At 38.8% G+C, this 19,639-nt stretch overlaps 2 protein-coding genes across 3 annotated transcripts; both read right to left on the bottom strand.

Moving 5' to 3' along the window:
* Positions 1-519: 519 nt before the first annotated feature.
* On the bottom strand, positions 520-14,756 carry necap1 (NECAP endocytosis associated 1). Of its 2 annotated transcripts, XM_053625917.1 has the most exons (8): positions 14,658-14,756; positions 7,660-7,760; positions 5,293-5,397; positions 5,113-5,194; positions 4,903-5,011; positions 4,538-4,685; positions 3,874-3,973; positions 520-710 (listed from the first exon to the last, which is right to left on the bottom strand). In XM_053625917.1, exons 1-8 carry the CDS (start codon positions 14,750-14,752, stop codon positions 653-655), a joined length of 798 nt encoding a protein of 265 aa, XP_053481892.1. In that variant the 5' UTR covers positions 14,753-14,756; the 3' UTR covers positions 520-652. The 2 variants fall into 2 exon arrangements, with proteins under 2 accessions (XP_053481892.1, XP_053481900.1); XM_053625925.1 differs by lacking the exons at positions 7,660-7,760; positions 14,658-14,756 and adding an exon at positions 7,236-7,277 and having other exon boundaries at positions 521-710; positions 5,293-5,440.
* Positions 14,757-15,060: 304 nt separating this feature from the next.
* On the bottom strand, positions 15,061-18,286 carry aicda (activation-induced cytidine deaminase). Its single transcript, XM_053637205.1, has 5 exons — positions 18,267-18,286; positions 17,301-17,466; positions 16,474-16,753; positions 15,331-15,446; positions 15,061-15,206 (listed from the first exon to the last, which is right to left on the bottom strand). Exons 1-5 carry the CDS (start codon positions 18,284-18,286, stop codon positions 15,156-15,158), a joined length of 633 nt encoding a protein of 210 aa, XP_053493180.1. The 3' UTR covers positions 15,061-15,155.
* Between the last annotated feature and the right edge of the window lie 1,353 nt (positions 18,287-19,639).

Genomic DNA, 19,639 nt, shown 5'->3' with positions numbered 1-19,639 from the left:
AGTTCACGGAAAGCAAAGGTGAAGGTGCAGCAAAAACACCATCAATCTTTATCAGTGTTTCACAGAAATGAATGAATGCCTGACTTATTTCCAATGAGACTGATTGCATATCCTCAGGAAGGAGCACTGATGCTGAACAACAAAAAGCAGTGCTGTACCACAGTCAGTTCACATTACTAAATTATTATTATTATTTTTTTGCATTTGCACCACCAGAGGGTGACACAATCATTTCATTTGCACTGAACACCTTTGAGCTCACATTAGAAAAAGACGGTTGTTCCACCTAACAACTTGTTCCTGTTAAACACATTTCCAAATATACACATAATTAATATATGTCCTTCTTGAGGCTCTCATGACTATAAATGTAGAATACATAAATAAATAAAATAAATAATAATTGTTTCACAAAGCATTTATGGGGACGTCATAATTAAACAATGCAAATAAAAAAAAGGACAAGAATGTGTGGGGTGTGTGAGTGAGAGAGAGTGAGTGAGAGTGAGTGAGTGAGTGAGAGAGAGAGAGAGAGAGAGAGAGAGAGAGAGAGAGAGAGAGAGAGAGAAAGGGGTACTGGTAAACTTAAGTGATAGTTTCAGTGTGTGACAAGTAGGAACAGGGACATGAAGTGAGCAGTGGGATCACAAACTCAGAACTGGACCCAATTTGTGGAGGCAGACTCCGGCTTGGAGGGCTGAGATGATAAGCTGAGAAAGAGAGAGAGAGAGAGAGAGACTGACATTTATTCATCTAAACACCCAAGTCACCATCTTACGGTATACAGAGCTTAAAAGATGTGCAGTCATCAGTCATACAGCAACCCTCACAAAAAATAAAATCTCAGCCTGTCATTGCAATAAGTTTATCAGTTCGTCAGGTAAAGGTTTTACATTTTCAATTATTTTCTTACAACAGTCTTATACCAAAAGTCTCCATGCATAGGGGAAATTAACACATTTTAGCAGACCGTCTTCAGAAAATTTTTCATACTTTCATAAGTGTATATTACACCACCCTCCACTAATATTGGCACCCTTGGCAAATATGAGCAAAGAAGGCTATGAAAAATTGTCTTTATTGTTTAACCTTTTGAACTTTTGCTAAAAAAAAAATCACAAAAATACTCTGCTCTCATGGATATCAAACAACTGCAAACACAATACAGGTTTATAGAAAAAAATTTTTGTTAAGTATTAGGTGTGGAACAATTATTGGCACCCTTTTAGTCAATATTTGTGCTACCTCCCTTTGCCAAGATAACAGCTCTGAGTCTTCTCATATAATGCCTGATGAGGTTGGAGAATACATGGCAAGGGATCTGAGACCATTCCTGCATACAGAATCTCTCCAGATCCTTCAAATTTCGAGGTCCACACTGGTGGACTCTCCTCTTCAGTTCACCTCACGGGTTTTCTATGGGTTTCAAGTCAGGGGATTGGGATGGCCATGGCAGGACCTTGATTTTGTGGTTAGTAAACCATTTTTGTGTTGATTTTGATGTATGTTTTGGATCATTGTGCTGCTGGAAGATCCAACAATGGCCCATTTTAATATCTGTTCATATTTGATAGAGTCCATGGTACCATGTATCCTAACAAAATGTCCAGGTCCTCTGGCAGAAAAACAGCCCCAAAACATTAAAGAGGCACCACCAAATTTAACCGTGGGCATGAGGCACTTTTCCATATGGCTACCTCTCTGTGTGCACCAAAACCACCTCTGGTGTTTATTAACAAAAAGTTCTATTTTGGTTTCATCTGACCATAAAACCCGATCCCATTTGAAGTTCCAGTAGTGTCTGGCAAACTGAAGATGCTTGAGTTTGTTTTTGGATGAGAGTAGAGGCTTTTTTCTTGTAACCTTCCAAACAACTTGTGTTTATGTAGGTGACCTCAGATTGTAGTTTTGGAGACTTTCTGACCCCAAGACGCAACTACCTTCTGCAATTCTCCAGCTGTGATCCTTGGAGATTTTTTGGCCACTCAAACCATGCTCTTCACAGTGCGTTGAGACAATATAGACACATGTCCAATACCAGCTGAATTCATAACATTTCCAGTTGACTGGAACTTCTTAATTATTGCCCTGATGGTGGAAACGGGCATTTTCAATGCTTCTGCTATTTTCTTATAGCCACTTCCCATTTTGTGAAGCTCAACAACCTTTTGCTGCACTTAACAGCTACAGTATCTCACAAAAGTGAGCACACCCCTCACATTTTTGTAAATATTTCATTATATCTTTTCATGTGACAACACTGAAGAAATGATACTTTGTTACAATGTAAAGTAGTGAGTGTACAGCTTGTGTAACAGTGTAAATTTGCTGTCCCCTCAAAATAACTCAACACACAGCCATTAATGTCTAAACCGCTGGCAACAAAAGTGAGTACACGCCTAAGTAAAAATGTCCAAATTGGGCCCAAAGTGTCAATATTTTGTTTGGCCACCATTATTTTCTAGCACTGCCTTAACCCTCTTGGGCATGGAGTTCACCAGAGCTTCACAGGTTCACACAAAATGTGAGGGGTGTACTCACTTTTGTGAGATACTGTATATTCCTTGGTCTTACCCATTATTATGAATGACTAAGGGAATTTGGCCCATGTGTTTCCTCATATTTATACCCCTGTGAAACAGGAAGTCATGGTTCAACAATTTCTTTTCGTTGAACAATTTATTATTATTTTTTTTTCAGATAGCCTTTAAGAATGTCTTTGACAAAAGAAGAACGTACTGAAATCATTCTCGTGGCTGGATCTGGAAGCTGTTGCAAGGTTGCGATGGACTTTAACAGGAAACATGGCGAGCACATCACACAGACACACACGACACTATTGCCAAACTTATTAACAAATTCAAAAAACTGGAAGTGTTGCAGACCAACCGAGAGGTGGACGTCCACGAACGTCCACGAACGTCCACGAACATCCACTCACGAAGACACACCCAACGTGGTGCTGGCAATCATAATCCCCTATATATGGAGACTTTTGTCACACCCTGTAGTATCGTGTACATGTATTTTCCTCTTTAAAAGATTAACCAAAGATGTAATAATTCTTGTTTTTTTACTATTATTTAAAAACAATAATATGGACCTACAAGAAAAGTAAAATCTCAGTAATGCACTCAAAGCAAGTGTACTGTTTGTCTAAGGAAAAAAAAAACTTGAACATGAGCAGCCATGCAACACAGACACCATGGTGCAAGAGCCTGTATTGACTGCCATATTAGTCTAAATACCTGTTACCACTTGTATGTGATCGAATAAAATGTATTAGCTTTTGGGATGAATTAGAATGCTGATGTGCCCCAGGCCTTCTTGCCCAACACCAGACCTCACTAATGCTGTTGTGGCTGAATGAGCACAAATCTCCACAGCCATGTTCCAAAATCTAGTAAAAAGCCTTCCCAGAAGAGTGGAGGGTATTATAACATCAAAGGGGAACTAAATCTGGAGTGGGATGTTCAAAAGGCACATATGGGTGTTTGGTAAACACTTGACCATATAGTATATTTATTTATTTATTTTTTAAAAAACAAGAAAGCAAAAGAGGAGATTGTGAGTTTCTCTCATAACCCCAGTTGTAAAGCCACATGGGGTCCCAACCCCTAGTTTGGGAACTCCTGGTATAGTCTATTTATACAGCTAGATCCTGTGTAGCTTGACTTGTATGCTTAGTTGTTGTTGTTACAGCTTTTTCACAACGAATATACTCTGTATAGCTCCTTGTTACTGACATCTTGGACTTCACTGTGATTTTGCACTGGCCACCATGCAGCAGCAAACATTTTGAAACATGGTTTCAGTCTAACCATACATGTAAATGGATTGCTGTGCCAAGCTCTTTTACAGGTGGTGCTTTACCTGTCAGATGTAAAATCTCCCCACAGGTCAGCATTTGTGCTAGGAGGAGCTGGCTGAACCAAAGTGTTAGGATCATTGCTTTCAAGGTCCAACAAACAACCTGAAGAAAGGACAAATAATGTGAACAATAGTCAATTCTGACCTTTACAGGGCCTTGCATAAGTATTCACCACCACCACCCCCTTGAACTGAAATGAACTTAATAGGATTATATGTCATGAATCTACACAAAATCGCCCAAAATGTTGAAGTGGGGGAGAAAAATCCTTATACATGTGAATATTTTATTCACAAATAAAAATCTCCAAAAATTTCCATTGCATAAGTATTTACCCCCTTTGCTATGAAACCCCTAAATTAATTCTGCTGCAATCAGTTATCATTAGAAGTCACATAATTAGTTGAATGAAGTCGACCTATGTGCAGTTAAAATATAACGTGATACCAATATAAATACACTTGTTCCTGGAATGCCTCTAAGTTTGTTAGAAATCAGACCTAAACAAACCGCATCATGAAGACCAAAGAGTATCAAAATATTATCAAAATAATATCATAATATTCCTGGGATATAGTTCAGGAAAAGTATCAATCAGAGATTGGTTATTCATAAAATCCCAAACTTTGAACAGTCTCTCAGACCTGACAATAAATCACAACGTACCCAAGTTGCTACCGCTCGTTGGCGGTTCTATGTTGTTATTGGTGGAGGTGGCTGAAGGAGGCGGAGCAATTTTGCCACTTGGAGGAGGTGGAAGCAGTCCAAGGCCACCTGAACTTTGTGGACGAGACTTTTCTCTCTTCTTACTTTGCTGGATAAGAAACGAAAGAGATGAGGTAAATTAGTAAACAATATTCTATGTATTGAAAAGCTTTTGTTCAAATGTCTGAGCTTGGGCTTAATCTTAAGAATCACATTGCTGTTCAGTTCAATCTACTCAATATAGAGTACATTCAACCTCTATTTCAGAAAACAGCAGCATAATATCTTAATGTGTGTGGGATAAAGTGAAAATAAAGAGCTTTTACCCCAATGTTAAGAGTGATGGTCTGACCTTCTTTAAACCCCAAGTCTAATTTAGGGCCCAAGTCTGGAGTTAGAGCCTGCTTACTGAACTCATTATCCTGCTTTACCCACCTGAGAGAAAGAGACCATTAAAGACAGTCATTAAAACCATAATCTAATTACTTGACCCAATGAGTTATAAAATCAAAATGATATGAATACAAGAAACATACTTGAAATGATCCTGCAAAGCCACGTTGAAATCAAACGCATCTCCCCGGTCCCCAAATCCAATGCCAATAAAAGCACTACGACCTGAAAAAGAAAAAGGGGGGAGGGGGGATCCTTTGGTGTCTAATATTGAGAGACGGTATTTCATTCAGACTGAAAATATAAAACGGCGTCTAACTCACCGCTGTCATCTTGAATCCTAAGTACAAAGTAGCGGCTTGAGTCACTTACAGTTTCGACTGTGATACCAGGATACTGATCCACCGGGGCTTGAGCAAACAGCTCCCCTACAGGACGGGATGGAACAGCATTAACTAGCTGAACCTCTCTCTACTCTTGCCCCAAAACAAACAAATAAATACATTTAAACATTTTAAAAAAAATAAAAATAGCTGAATGTGAAATAAAAATATGTGTTCCACTGGAGGAATAGACGATAGCATGGATTATATTTATGGCCCTAAATGAACTGCACATCCAGTCAAGCTAAATATACCTTTTTTTAATTTAAATTTCCTCCTAAAATGAGAAAAGGATCATGTGATATGGCCCATTAAGAAAATGGTTCTCTGTATGGTTCAGTTGTTTTGTTTTAATCACATAACCCACAGAACACTTCTTTGGAGCTTCTAGGATGTTCAAAATACTCACAGAACAAAATCTGTTTCTTTCCTTTATCAGAGTGCTCATTTGCATGTCACAGGCTTATGCAATAAGAGCTTTGCAATACAAATTAACAAAATATATATTGTGCATCCCTTTTCTACAGGGTTCTGATGTGATAACCCTGGCAATACCAGGCAATATCACCTGGATACACATAATTTTTTCAGTGAATCACAGACACAAAGAGTGTGCTTTTTAAAAGAAAAAAAAAAAAACTATCCTTATGGGTATTTGCTAAATATATTATTTAACAGATGGACTGTCAGGGTGGTTGTAAAACCTTGAGGTGGCACTTTGATCAAGCAATGAAAGATTTTGTTTATAGTGCAACAAATTACATTAGACAAAATTCCATACATAATTTTATGTCCAACTATCGAGTATCAACAGTATCAAGGCTTCCAGTATCAGAACTACTAATAGCAATTATATAAATTTTTCCAAGGTATTACATGACACACGTACGGTATGTAATGTAAAGTATGTAATTCTAGCCAATCAGATCCCACATGTGATGTAAATGGTCTTTGAATGTTGCGTTCATTTGTTTTCAAAAAAGTTTTGCTTTAAAACAATAAGAAAAATATAAAAAGTATGTATATTTCTCCTTTGCTTGCTTTGCATCATTCTGGATTCTGGGCTGAAACGAACGGAAGAATGACCCAGATGTATATCAGAACGAATGCGCTTGAATGACCCAGATGTGTATCAATAATTATAGGGTAGATTAAAAATTGTCCTTAGTGATGCACTGCTAATATGGATCACTACATGGTTTTTAAAAATAGCAAGTGGGTGACGGTTAAGGAGGACGACATGGTAGCTGAAAAAAATCAGCAGGATTTTCCAGGTGCTGCAAGTGAAGGTCACCCAACATTTATTTCTGCATAGGTTGATCCCATTTTGATCATATCTTTAATGACAATGAAATAGGTTCAGAATAAGGTTCCAGAATACACATCTTAACCAGAGAACAGCAACGTAGAACAACCTACTTATACTTCCAGGGTTTCTAGACTTCAAACCAATGAAAAAGATTTTTTTAAAATATAATTTTAGGATGAAATGTATTAAATTCCTATTTTTGTGTGTGCCAAAAAAATTATAATAATAATACATTTATACAGCACTTTTCTAGGCACTCAAGTGCTTTATATAGTATGGGGGGAAATCTCCTCAACCACCACCAGTGTGTAGCATCCACCTGGATGATGCGAATGGTGGAGAGGAGAGGGATGTAGCCAATTCAGGGATGGAGATTATTAGGGGGCCATGATAGTTAAGGGCTAATGGGGGAATTTTGCCAGGACACCATGGTTATACCTCTACTCTTTATGAGAAGTGTCCTGGGATTTTTAATGACCACAGAGAGTCAGGACCTCGGTTTATGGCGGTGCTGTTTTTACAGCATAGCGTCCCCCGTCATTATAATACCACTAATACCACTTCCAGCAGCAACCTTAGTTTTCCCCAGGAGGTCTCCCATCCAGGTACTGGCCAGGCTCAACCGTGCTCAGCTTCAGTGGAAAACTAGGCGAGAGCTGCAGGGTGATAAGGCTCGGGTAAGGTAAAATAAAAAGCCACTTTCTTATTCCTATTGTCATTTTGAAATGAAAAACAAAACAAAACCAAACAAACCCAAATGAACGCATCATACACAGACTATAAATACACCATTTACTCAAAAGTATGAAGTCATGAGCTATAAACCCAATGTCTACCTTACTGTGTTCTAGTCTATGATCATATCTGCTTCTTCGGTACAAGTTGCCAAATTCATGCACCTGTTAGCTGTATTGGACTTACTAACATGTCTTGACAGTCATATAAGTGTATTCGTGTGTGTGTGTGTGCTATTATTGTGTACTACAGCTTCCTCTGACCTGAGATCTTATCCTCTAGTTTAATATAGGCAAGTTTTCCCCTGGCCGTCACTCTCATTCGGCCTGTCCAGTCAGGAGCATCTAACTTCCAATCAGCTGCCCTGCAAGAAACAAACAAACAAACAAACGGATGATTATGTGTGTTCTCATTATTAAAGGTAGTGACCGCATGGTAGTTCCATGTTAGTGTGTGTGACACTTGAATGAATGTATCGAGCACAGCTCTGTTAGAGTTTTTAAGCACTGTGGATTCTTACTGGCCAGTTTTATTAGATATACCTTCCTTCTTGGTTACCTTGTACAATACAGTCCCCTCTGAAAGTATTGGAACGCCAAGGAACATTTGAGAGTTTTTGCTATACACTGAAGACATTTGGGTTCAAAAGATGAACGAGATGATAGATCAGAATTTCAGCTTTCATTTCCTGATATTTAAATCTATGATGTGTTAAACAACTTAGAACATGGCATCTTTGATAGCAGACCACCAAATTTTTAGGTGCGCAAAAGTATTGAAACAGATCATCTTAAAGTAAATAACGCTTAATATCAGGTTGCATATCCCTTGCTTACAATAACTATATCAAGCCGGAGACCCACTGACATCACCAAATTGATATTTTGTTCTTCTGTAATGCTTTTCTAGGCTTTTACTGCAGCTTCTTTCAGTTGTTGTTTGTTTTGGGGTGTTTCTCCCATCAGTCTCCTCTTCAGGACGTGAAATGCTGCTCAACTGGGTTAAGGTCGGGTGATTGACCAGTCTAAACCTTTCACTTTTCCCCCCTGATAAAGTCCTTTATTGAGTTGGCAGTGTGTTTTGGGTCATTATCTTGCTGCATGATGAAGTTCCTTCTGATTACATTGGATCCATCTGTCTGTAAATTGACAGACAAAATGTTTCTTTAGACTTCTGAATTCATTCTCCTGCTACCATCATGAGTTACATCATCAATAAAGATTAGTGAGCCTGTTCCAGAAAATGCAAGCCATGACACTACCTCCACCATGCTTGACTTGCTTTTCTCCCATAGACAGCTCTCTGGTCTTCATGTTGGTTTGTCCTTTTTAACAACAAATGCAGTCTTCACACACAAAACCCAGAGCTTAAACCAAAAGTAGATATTCAGAGCCATAACTGTTTAAGCAATCAATTTAACAGGGTACACTTGGCCAACAAGAAGCACCTTTCAGTCACATGTTCCAATATTTCTGATCACTTGAATAATTGGTAGGTTCAACCAAAAGGTGCCATGTTCTAAGTTGTTAAACACATCATAGACTACGTTTACATGCACATCAAATTCCATTTAAGGTATGTATTCAGGTTGTAGCCATATTCTGAATATGACATTTATATGCGTACAGGCATCTGAATACTCCTGTATACATAAATGCGTCCATTTAGCCTTTGTTGCTAATTTTAGTTGCTGAATTCCTAAATACCTAGCCTAAAGCTAAGCATCTGTTAGCATCCACAATTCCTTTCGGACGGAGCATGCACATACTGTATATCTCCTTTCAGGGGATTTGCAGGCAACATGCAACAAATTTCTGATTAACACAGGCATATTCCACGGGTGGGAATCAGAATATTGTCGTAATCTGAATTGGGCAATCAGACTCTGACGTTTACATGACTCAATACTAATTGGAATATTGCCCAATTCCAATTACTATCAGAATACTGATGTGCATTTAAACGTAGTCACCGATTTAAATATCAGGAAATGAAAGCTGAAATTCTGATCTATCATCTCATATTCATCTTTTGATCTCAAAGCCAAATGTCTTCAGTGTATAGCAAAACCAAAACAATTGGCCATGATGTTACAATACTTTCAGAGGGGACTGTATGTGTAAAGTTAGAAACTACCAGCGTCATATTTCTCAATGCACAATTATCCTCTAACCCAGGGATCATCAACTAGCAGACTAGCAATACAGATGCAGCAAAGTATTTCAGCGGACTAACAACAACAATTCCAAAAAAATTGGAACGCTGTGTAAAATGTAAATAAAAACAGAATGCAGTGATCCACAAATCTCATAAACCCACGTTATCCACAATAGAACATAGAAACCATACCAAATGTTCAAACGAAGGAAATGTACCATTTTAAGGAAAAAATAAGGTAATTGTGAATTAGATGGTTGCAACACGTCTCAAAAAAGTTGGGATGGGGCAACAAAAGGCTGGAAAAGTAAGTGTTACTAAAAAGAAACAGCTGGAGGAACATTTTGCAACTAGATGAACTGGCAACAGGTCAGTAGCATGACTGGGTATAAAAAGAATATCTTAGAGAGGCAGAGTGCTTCAGAAGTAAAGATGGGATGGAATCTGGGTGGAAGCAGATGTTGCTCTAAAACCTGTCTATACCTTTCAGCATTGATGGTGCCTTTCCAGATGTGAAAGCTGCCTATTCCATAGGCACTAATGCACCCCTATACCATCAGAGATGCAGGCTTTTGGACTGAGCGCTGATAAAAAGCCGGATGGTCCCTCTCCTCTTTGGTCCTCTTTAGTTTAGAGGACGTGGTGCCCATGGTTTCCAAAAAGAATTTCAAATTTCGATTCGTCTGACCACAGAACAGTTTTCCACTTTGCCTCGGTCCATTTTAAATGAGCTTTGGCCCGGAGAAGACAGCGGTGTTTCTGGATCATATTCACATATGGCTTCTTCTTTGCATGCTAGAGCTTTAACCAGCATTTGTGGATGGGACGGTGAACTGTGTTCACAGACAATGAGCTAGGGGTGTTTCTGAGCCCATGCAGTGATTTCCATTACAGAATCATGCCTGTTTTTAATGCAGTGCCGTCTGAGGGCCCGAAGATCAGGGGTATGCAATATTGATTTTCATCCTTGTCCCTTGCGCACAGAGATTTCTGAAGATTCTTGGAATTTTTTGATGATGATATGTATTGTAGATGATGAGATATTCATAGACTTTCATAGCAATTCATAGCAATTTTATGTTGAGGAACATTATTCTGATATTGTTCCACAAATTGTAGATGCAGTTTTTCGCAGATTGGTGAACCCCTGCCAATCTTTACTTCTGAAACACTCTGCCTCTCTAAGATACTCTTTTTATACCCAATCATGTTACTGACCTGTTGCCAATTAACCTCCAGCTGTTTCTTTTTAGTAACTCTTTCCAGCTTTTTTTTGCCCTCATCCCAACTTTTTTTTTTTTTTTTTTAAATGGTACATTTACTCAGTTTAAACATTTGATATGTTTTCTATGTTCTATTGTGAATAACAATACTGCAGCAGAGCCAAGAAACATATATTTTTTTAAAAACATGGCCATAGTTGAGTGACTCTAGTTTTATAAATATGAAACAGCTCAGCTTCTGCAGCAGATCGTCTGTTGTGGTTTATCAGGCATTTATGTAAATTATTCAACTGAAGGAAACTCATCAGACCAGAGACTACTTAAGAAAGGGGTGAGAAAGGGTAGAGTTTTCACAGTCTTTCACAGATTTTTTACCCTCTCTTCTCTGGTCTAATTAGTGAACTGAAAACATGGCTTGTTTATATAATAAATAAATAAATAAAATAAAATAAAGCTGGCAAAGAAGACAAAATGTTTAAAGATGAATGGACAGAGAAGTATGTGTTTACTCTCCTCACATCACATTCAAAATAGATATGTCTCATCTGTTTAAAAATGGTGCTAATCAAATGAACAGGAAACATCACTATGAAGCAAAACATTACCACATCAAATGGTCTTATTTATAGTCATAAACTAATCCTAATGGTTACATATTAAAAACAGTAACTGTTGTCATCACTCAGTCATGTTAGTTACTTATCCTGACCCTTGTAAGGAAATAATTTTATGTAGCTGTTCCTTCATAAATTTTAGTTAAATACCCCAGGACTAACCCTATGTCAGTGTCTTTGTCAGCTCGCAGAATGATGCTGGCCTGATTATTTATTTACTTATTTATTTTTTGCTGCTACTGTATTTATAAAAATGTCATATTTAATTTCTTGCCAATATTAGACACTTTACCTGGCTGCTTCTGCAATAACTGCTATGTGCATATTTGGTAACCTTATCTGCTGACTACAGCATCATAGCATGTTATGATTACATTCACAGCATTTTGAAATTATATTGTTACTCTTTTGCACTACCTGTAATATCGGACACTTCCACACTAGAACTGTGTACTGGTCAGTGCTACCCTGTCACTTACTGTGCCCACTGTCCTGTTTTAATGTCCTGTCTTGCGTTGTTTGAACAAGTTTGCATGTGCACTTTATGTAGAAATGTGTATGTGTTATATAGTTCTGTGTCGTCTCATGTAGTTAGTGTGTTGTTTTATGAAGCACCAAGGTCCTGAAGTAACATTGTTTCGTTTCACTGTGTACTGTAACAGCTGTATATAGTTGAAATGACAAAAAGCCACTTGACTTGACTTGATATTTTTGGCTTGTAGTCTGCTTCTCAAAAGTGTCACTGAGGCATTTAAAAATCCCTGCAATACTGCAGTGTTTGATAGACTCGTACCAGCTGCACACACATTACCATGTCAGTGCCACTGCTTTGCTCAGAATGGTGCACCATCCAAACAAGATCTGGACAGTAGTTGTCCTATTGTGGTCCCTTTCCAATGGGCTGACAAACAGCACATATTAACAAACGGGCTACAATTATTTATACCACAGCACTGCTGAATTCACTAATCAGAAGGTGTGGATTAATTTTCTCTAATAGTGCAGCTCAGTTCTTGCTGTAACATAAATGATAGGTTTACATTAATGCACTAGTTCTAGTATGTTTTTGTTTCTATAGTAACAGCTCATACACACAGACTTGCATGGTGAAAGATCAACATGAGTTTAGCCTAATAACAAACAAATTAACAGCATGTCTTGTTAGTATTAACAAAGATAAACATATAATCATTTGTCATTAATGGAAGGGAAGGAGTCTCCAGTGTCAGCGCTTTGTAAAGCTACGTTCACACATACAGCAACGCGCACAGACAAAGCGCCCGGAGAACATTCATTTTCAAAGAGAGCTGGTGACTTCCGGCGACATGAGCGACAGCAACCGTTGGTGACTAGATATGAGCGTGTCCAGCAACGTGACAAAGTTGAACGAAGGCAGTTAACAGTAAAGTGCATGTGATCCGTGATCCTCCATGCTGCCTGCGATTCCGAATTGTTTCGTGGACCCGGACAGTCCGGTGATTGCGATTTCGCTGCAGATAAATGGCCGCAATGGCAAAGAGCGCACACTGCTCCTCTTTTATCTCGCAGGATATGATGCATTATATACTCTAGTGAATTTTATATACAAATGCTCTCCCTAAAGAATGTTTCATTTCAGCAGCAAGAAAACTGGTTTGTTGTCAAAAGTGGAATGCTAGTTGCGCCACCCACTGATAAATGTTACCATGGCAACCAGTAGTAGTAGTAACGCCTACTGGCGACTTCATACTACAGCGATGTGTAGTGATAAAATTGCTGTATGTGTGAATGTACCTTAAGCGCCAGTGTGATTTCTGCCAGGAGTTTTCACGTTCCACCTAACAAGCTGCATTTTTTTTTACCTGCCTTATTAACTTCACATGAGAGAGAGAGAAAAAAAGAGAGGCTGTTGAGGGACTGACCATTTACAGCTGCTATAACGTAAATGATAACAGGAACTAACATGTCTCGCGGATGTTCCTTGACAATAAATGTAATAATAATCGATGAAACGATAACCCCAAGTGTGATTTTTTTTAATTAATAAAAAAATTCTAATCGGTAACAAATCAACACTGTGGAATAAGAGGAATAAAACACTTCGGGATGTGTTATAGGACTTCAATCAACTTGGGACCACCCCGGGACTGTTGTCTCTTGACAGCATTGTGTTGTTTTTCCTTACTAACTGTATGCCTACAAAGTGCACCTGTACATATACTTTATAAAACATCCACTGAGCGTATGCACAAGATAACAGATGGATCCATAAAAGTGGGAACACTTTTTTTAATTACGATGGGGGGAAAACAGAATCTGACGATTACCATCACAAGATGAGAGAGCTACTGCAGTCATAGCTTAAATGAGGAAATAATCAGAAGAAGAATTGCTTAATTTTTACAGTTCATTTACCATCTGGTACAGTACATCAGATTACTATATGAGATAAGTCACGTTCTGATGCCCTTGGGATGATTTGTCCAATAATTATTTATTACTCAGCAATGAAACATGCTCTAGTTATCCTCAGTTCTCCCACGCGACTGTGGATGAACCAATCATCATCCAGGAACAGGATTAAACAAACACCGCCGTCCAGTCATTGTCCGGAAACTACTGACGTCAGCATACTAAGTGAAAACGTAAACACGATGTCTCAAGCTATCTTTCAAATATCCTTTCAAACACACAGACACACACGCAAACAAAAATATATTAGCAAGAAATTGCTTACTGATTACGCACTCCATTTAATAAAACCTGCACCGGTCATGAGGTCACTGAAATGAATGGTTGATGAGCATGATGCAGACGCAGTCATCCCAGTTTTTTTTTTTTTTTTTTAAATGTTAACTCCACTCATAGATGATGATGAGGCTTTGTGACATGTGATGTCAAATGCATTAAAGTCGAGACATATTGAGAAACTCAGAATTACACAATCCCTCTGGGAACAGGAAGAAGCTCAATCACACCTATGACACTTTGTCAATCCCTACTCTTTGCGCGCGAGCGTGTGTGTGTGTGTGTGTATAGGTATATTACGCAATGGCTTACGTGTAGGCCTAAATCCTGTGTAGCATCAATAAACATGCAATATGGATTTTGGGACTATAAACACGTCACGCAAGCATGAAAATGAACGCATGAAATGGGCTAATGACGTTGTCGGCGTATTGCTGCATGCGACTGAATATGTTCTCGAAGTGTAACGGATGTAACGGGGTGTGAAATATGATGCGGTAGATGCCGGTAAAGATGAAGGTCATGGCTCACAGCTGTTACCTGACGGCGCGGTTCGACGCTCGCGGCGGAATTCGGTAAACATTGACGTCAGGTTTGACACACAGAACCGACTCGTATTCCACCTCGGCCGCCATCTTGGATTTTAATTCAGCCGCTTGTTTGCTGCAGCCTGGTCTCGGGGGATAACGGAACCGTTAACGTCGTAGTACACCGTGTATCCGCGCACCACATTCTTCCGCATTCTTCTTCTTCTTCTTTTTTTTTGTGAAGCAGACAAAACAGTGGTTTGAAATTTCCTAACAAAACTAGCTTCTTGTCGAATAACAATGAAACAACGTACACATGCGTCGTACGAAAACTCTTTATTGTAGTATTTTGATAAGTAGCACGGACACAGCGCCCCCAAACGCCTTTATCAAAGCTATAATGCTATTCAGGGAGAAAAAAATAATTAATTATTAATGTTTCTGTGATTCAAGTCTCAGGAATTTTGTTTTAACAGCACCATAATTGATTGTCATGTAAACTCTCATGTCATTAAAGGCCCAGCAGAGCGAAGCCATCCCTCAGGTCTTCAGACTCACTAGGCTGTAGAGACAAACACAGAGTAGATGACATATTTATATTGTTCTAACTCAGCGATGCCTTGTTATTGTGGTTGTTGTAATGTGGAAATTGTTAATAGATAAAGGTGAATTGTTTTTGTTCTTACCTGCAGGATTCGCTGTAGTTTCCGAGACAGTCGGATAGAGTTCTGGTGAAGGTCGTCCCAAGCCTTGAAAGCCTTCTGATTACGAGCCACAAAGGTTTGCCAACAGTAGAAAAAATCTGTGGCGAGAGAATATGGCACAAGAAGTACACATACACAATCTCACGATTGCACATTACTATAGGGTTAGGAGTCTGGTCCGGCCCTCTACACGTATTGTCCAGGCCTGGGACTAACCATTTAAAAAGGGCCTCTAAGGATACACATACACATACACACACAACCCACGAACCTGCAAAATGTAAACAGTTGCAACAAACTATTACTCATTTTAATGTGATACTCAGTATTGCTTTAAGAACTTTGACAAACACTTCCATGAGTTAATCCTTCCATCCATCCATTTTGTGTACCACTTATCCTTCACAGGGAGCCTATCCCAGGGAACTCAGGGTACAAGGCAAGGGACACACTGAGGACACAATGGTCAATTTGGAAATGTCAATCAGCCTACTATGCATATCTTTGGACTGGTGGAGGAGGGAAGGGCAACCCCAGAGGCACAGGGAGAGTATCTGAGCTCTGTGGCGGAAGCAGGATTTGAACCCTCAACCCCAGAGTTGTGAGGCAAATGTGCTAACCACTAAGCCACTGTGCCCCCCTTTCTTCCTTCTTTCTTTCTTTCATTCTTTCTTTTTTTTGTGCACCTGACTTATGCAATAGCTTAGCAAACCTGTTTAAATTAATGTAACTAATATATAGAAGCCTTCTGCATATAACAAAATGTGTAATTAGCCCCAAAGGTTTCAGTGGCAGCTCTTACTGTGGAAACACAGCAAACCAAACTGATTTACAAAGTGGTGGTAAAATTTATTTATCTGCTGAGTTGCAAGCAATGCCTTGATTTTGACTGTCGTTGATCAAATAGCTGTATTTCAGATGGTTTTATTCTGCATGCGAATGGACTACTAAACCCTCCCGGACCTCTCACATGGCTTCCTGGTCATCTTATAACTTTATTCATCACCTCATTTTAGTCTGATTCAGTTGAGATTATGTATTTACAGTAGGCTATTGACAAAGCATCATAGAAAGCTGACATATTAAAATATGTATATGCACATACAGTAATCTTTCAGTGTTTACCTTTATAGGTCATGACAGTCACTTGCACACCTGCCCTCTGCAAGCAACGGAGTCCCTCTCTCTCTTGACTGTCCTCCTCGTCACAGAAGTAGAGGCGCGAGACGAAGATGCGCAGCCGCAGGTTGGGCATCTGAGACATGAAGCGAGAAAGGCGATGGGCACAGTTTGAACAGGGTGACCAGGAACAGAACCAGGTGATGGCATATGCCACTCTGACACCATCCACACCGGAACCCAAGAAACCCGGGCACAGTACCCCAAGATAGCTCAGGAAGAGAAGCTGAAGGGAGGAAAAAAAGGATGATATGCGTTAGTTACTGTCGTTAATATCTGTTTTCATCTCATCGTTGTTATTAGCAATACAAACAGAATCATGTATCCCGAAATCCATACATGGGGATTGTTTTGATGGCAGATGTATTGGTAATGGTAAATGGTCTGCACTTACATAGCGCTTTTTTAACCTTAGCGGTTCTATAAAGCGCTTTACACTAGTTCTCATTCACCCATTCACACACACACTCACACACCAATTGTAACAGAGCAAGGTAGCTCAGTGTCTCAGTGTCTTGCCCAAGGACACTTCGGCATGTGGAGTCATATGGGCCGGGAAGCTAACCGCCAACCCTACTATTAATGGACAACCCGCTCTACCACCTGAGCCACAGCCACCCATTGTATGTGTCCAGGTGTGAGTGCAATCATGTCATGGAGATACCATTTTGTTTCAAGCTAGCAAAGATAATTGTGGGTTAATAGCATTGCACTGACTTTATCCTTGCAATCTCTTTTCCTCCTGCAGCTGCATCTGTCCATCCTCGTCTTACCTCCACATGGCAGCCAGAACGATTGCGCAGGTGTCCGAAGTCGAAGGAGAGCGAGTTGGGACTATTGCGTTTCTTGACCACAAAACAGAGGTAGGTCTCGTTCCTCCCACGAGCCCAGCGCACGTTCTTATAGTGGTAAATAAACTTCCTCTGAGTCAGCAGCACACTGCAGCAAACAACAATGGCCCCCCAAAAAACTATTATTAGTCATGAGTAATAATAAAATATATCATAATATATGCTAATGTGTTGTCGAAAGAAGGTGTAAGATTATTACTGATCTTAATTTGAAAACAATTAGAGTATGTCAAAGGTGGATTTAAATAATTGGTACATGATTGTAAATGTAAGTTGAAACAGAATAGAAATACAACATCGTTTAACTTCTATTGTTTATTGAAATATTTTGAATAAATTGTAATTTATAGGAAATAATTTCTAAGAATTTTGTAATAATACATAGACAATACAATAATTAATAATAGCAATAATAAAAAATAGTTTGATAATGTGTTAAATGGACAAGTGGCTTTATGTCTCTAATGGTTTGGCCTTTTAACTTTAAATGTCTTGTGCAATCATGCATGTAGGAACTGCTACAACACAACAGTTATACAGAGATATAGAGATTGTTCTGTGCAAAGCTATACATGTAGGCGCACACGCACACACACAAACATACACATCTCTAGCACTCTCGGTTTCATTCGCTACTAATAGTTGAGAACATTTAAAATTGCAATGCCATACATCATTAGACATATTTCCATTCATATATATATATATATATATATATATATATTTACATTTTAAAAGCATTTTAAATGCTGATTTTTTTTTTCTTAATAATTCCTGAACTCTCCATCAGCAGTAGGTTTTATGAAATGTACATTTGCATCATTTACAGTATTTAGCATTCTCAGTATTATGTTTTGTTTTTTTTTTTTGGTTTTTTTTTTTACTCACCTGTCCAGCTTGCTCATCATTCTGAAAGATGAAACCAACTCAGTGGTTGAGTCATGCAAAACTGAGTGAGAGTTTTGAAAGTGATGTGGAGGAAGAAGGAGGTATAGAAAACGCATGACATATTGATACAGTTGGGTGAAATGGGGTCCCTGATTGGGTGATGGAAGTTTTCAAACACAGTTGGGAGGGCTGAAGTTTATTCTAACTGACAATGTCAGGGAATCGTATTAATAGCACCTGCTATTTAAAGGGACATACAAAGCATTTCTACCCTTCTTGTAAAAACAACAAACATTAGGCAATAACTACAGAGATTCTGAATTGAGTAATGGACTGACAGATTTATCTATGTATCTACTGATTTATTTATTTCCACCAATTGAACATGGTATTGATGTGGCGTCATAAGATTGCAAAGATTCTGATTATTTTTTTGTTTGTTTAAAATATTTACAGCGTTTTTTTTTTTTATCTTAAATATTGAACTGCAAAGATTGTTTTTCAAAATTGTTACACAATTGCACTTTCTTTTTCCACATGACAGACATTGTAAAATTACAAAAATTGGAAATTATATATTTTATTGCAAAGATTGGGATTTTTTTTTCCTTTACACAATAGCACTTTCTTTGACCACATATTAGACTCTTAAGTGTTTGATGTGACTTCTAACCTTTTTTACTCCAAGATGTGCGTCACAAAACACAGCCTGCGGCATAACCATGGCAAGCTGGAAATTTCCAGAACCCTTGCACCCAACCAAGGAAGCCTCCACTTCACTTTTCCCACATGGCCTTTAATCATTTCCATTATACCTTCTTCAGCATTCTGGATTTCTTTTCTTTTTTCTTTTTACCTGGGTCTTTCCCCTTTATTTATTTTTCCCATAGACATGCTATGAAGTAAGTCCAGTAGAAAGCTAGAAAAAAAAAGTTTTTCCAGAGAGCTAGATTACCTTCTTCCTTCAAAACACACATTCAAGCACTCACTTGAGACCTCTTTACCACAGAGGAGAGCCTAGAAATTCAGCCTGACCACACAACGTCACAAGTGCTCAGTGGAATGTATAAGCACACATATCACTGCTATTATGTATCCTGCTAATTTGTGACTGTGTGCAATTGTTTTCAAAACCCTTTCCTAGTTTCAGTACAGTTGGCATCTTGTGTGAGTTTCACTCTAACTCACCCTTTCATGCACTCTGTGGCCAGGGAAATCACTGTTTCCCAGAGAGCTCCCTCTGACCTCTGTGTGTGTGTGAGTTAGAGAGAGAAGAAGACAAAAGTGTAGGTCTGATTTTTTACATCTGTCTGCTCCCACGATTCAGCCTCTGACCACAAATCATTAAGAGGTCCAGCTGTATTTCTGGCTGT

Source organism: Ictalurus furcatus, chromosome 1, assembly GCF_023375685.1.
Source record: "Ictalurus furcatus strain D&B chromosome 1, Billie_1.0, whole genome shotgun sequence".
NCBI lineage: Eukaryota > Metazoa > Chordata > Actinopteri > Siluriformes > Ictaluridae > Ictalurus > Ictalurus furcatus.
Note: the sequence above shows the minus strand (reverse complement) of the source record. Positions and strands in the feature narration are given on the sequence as shown.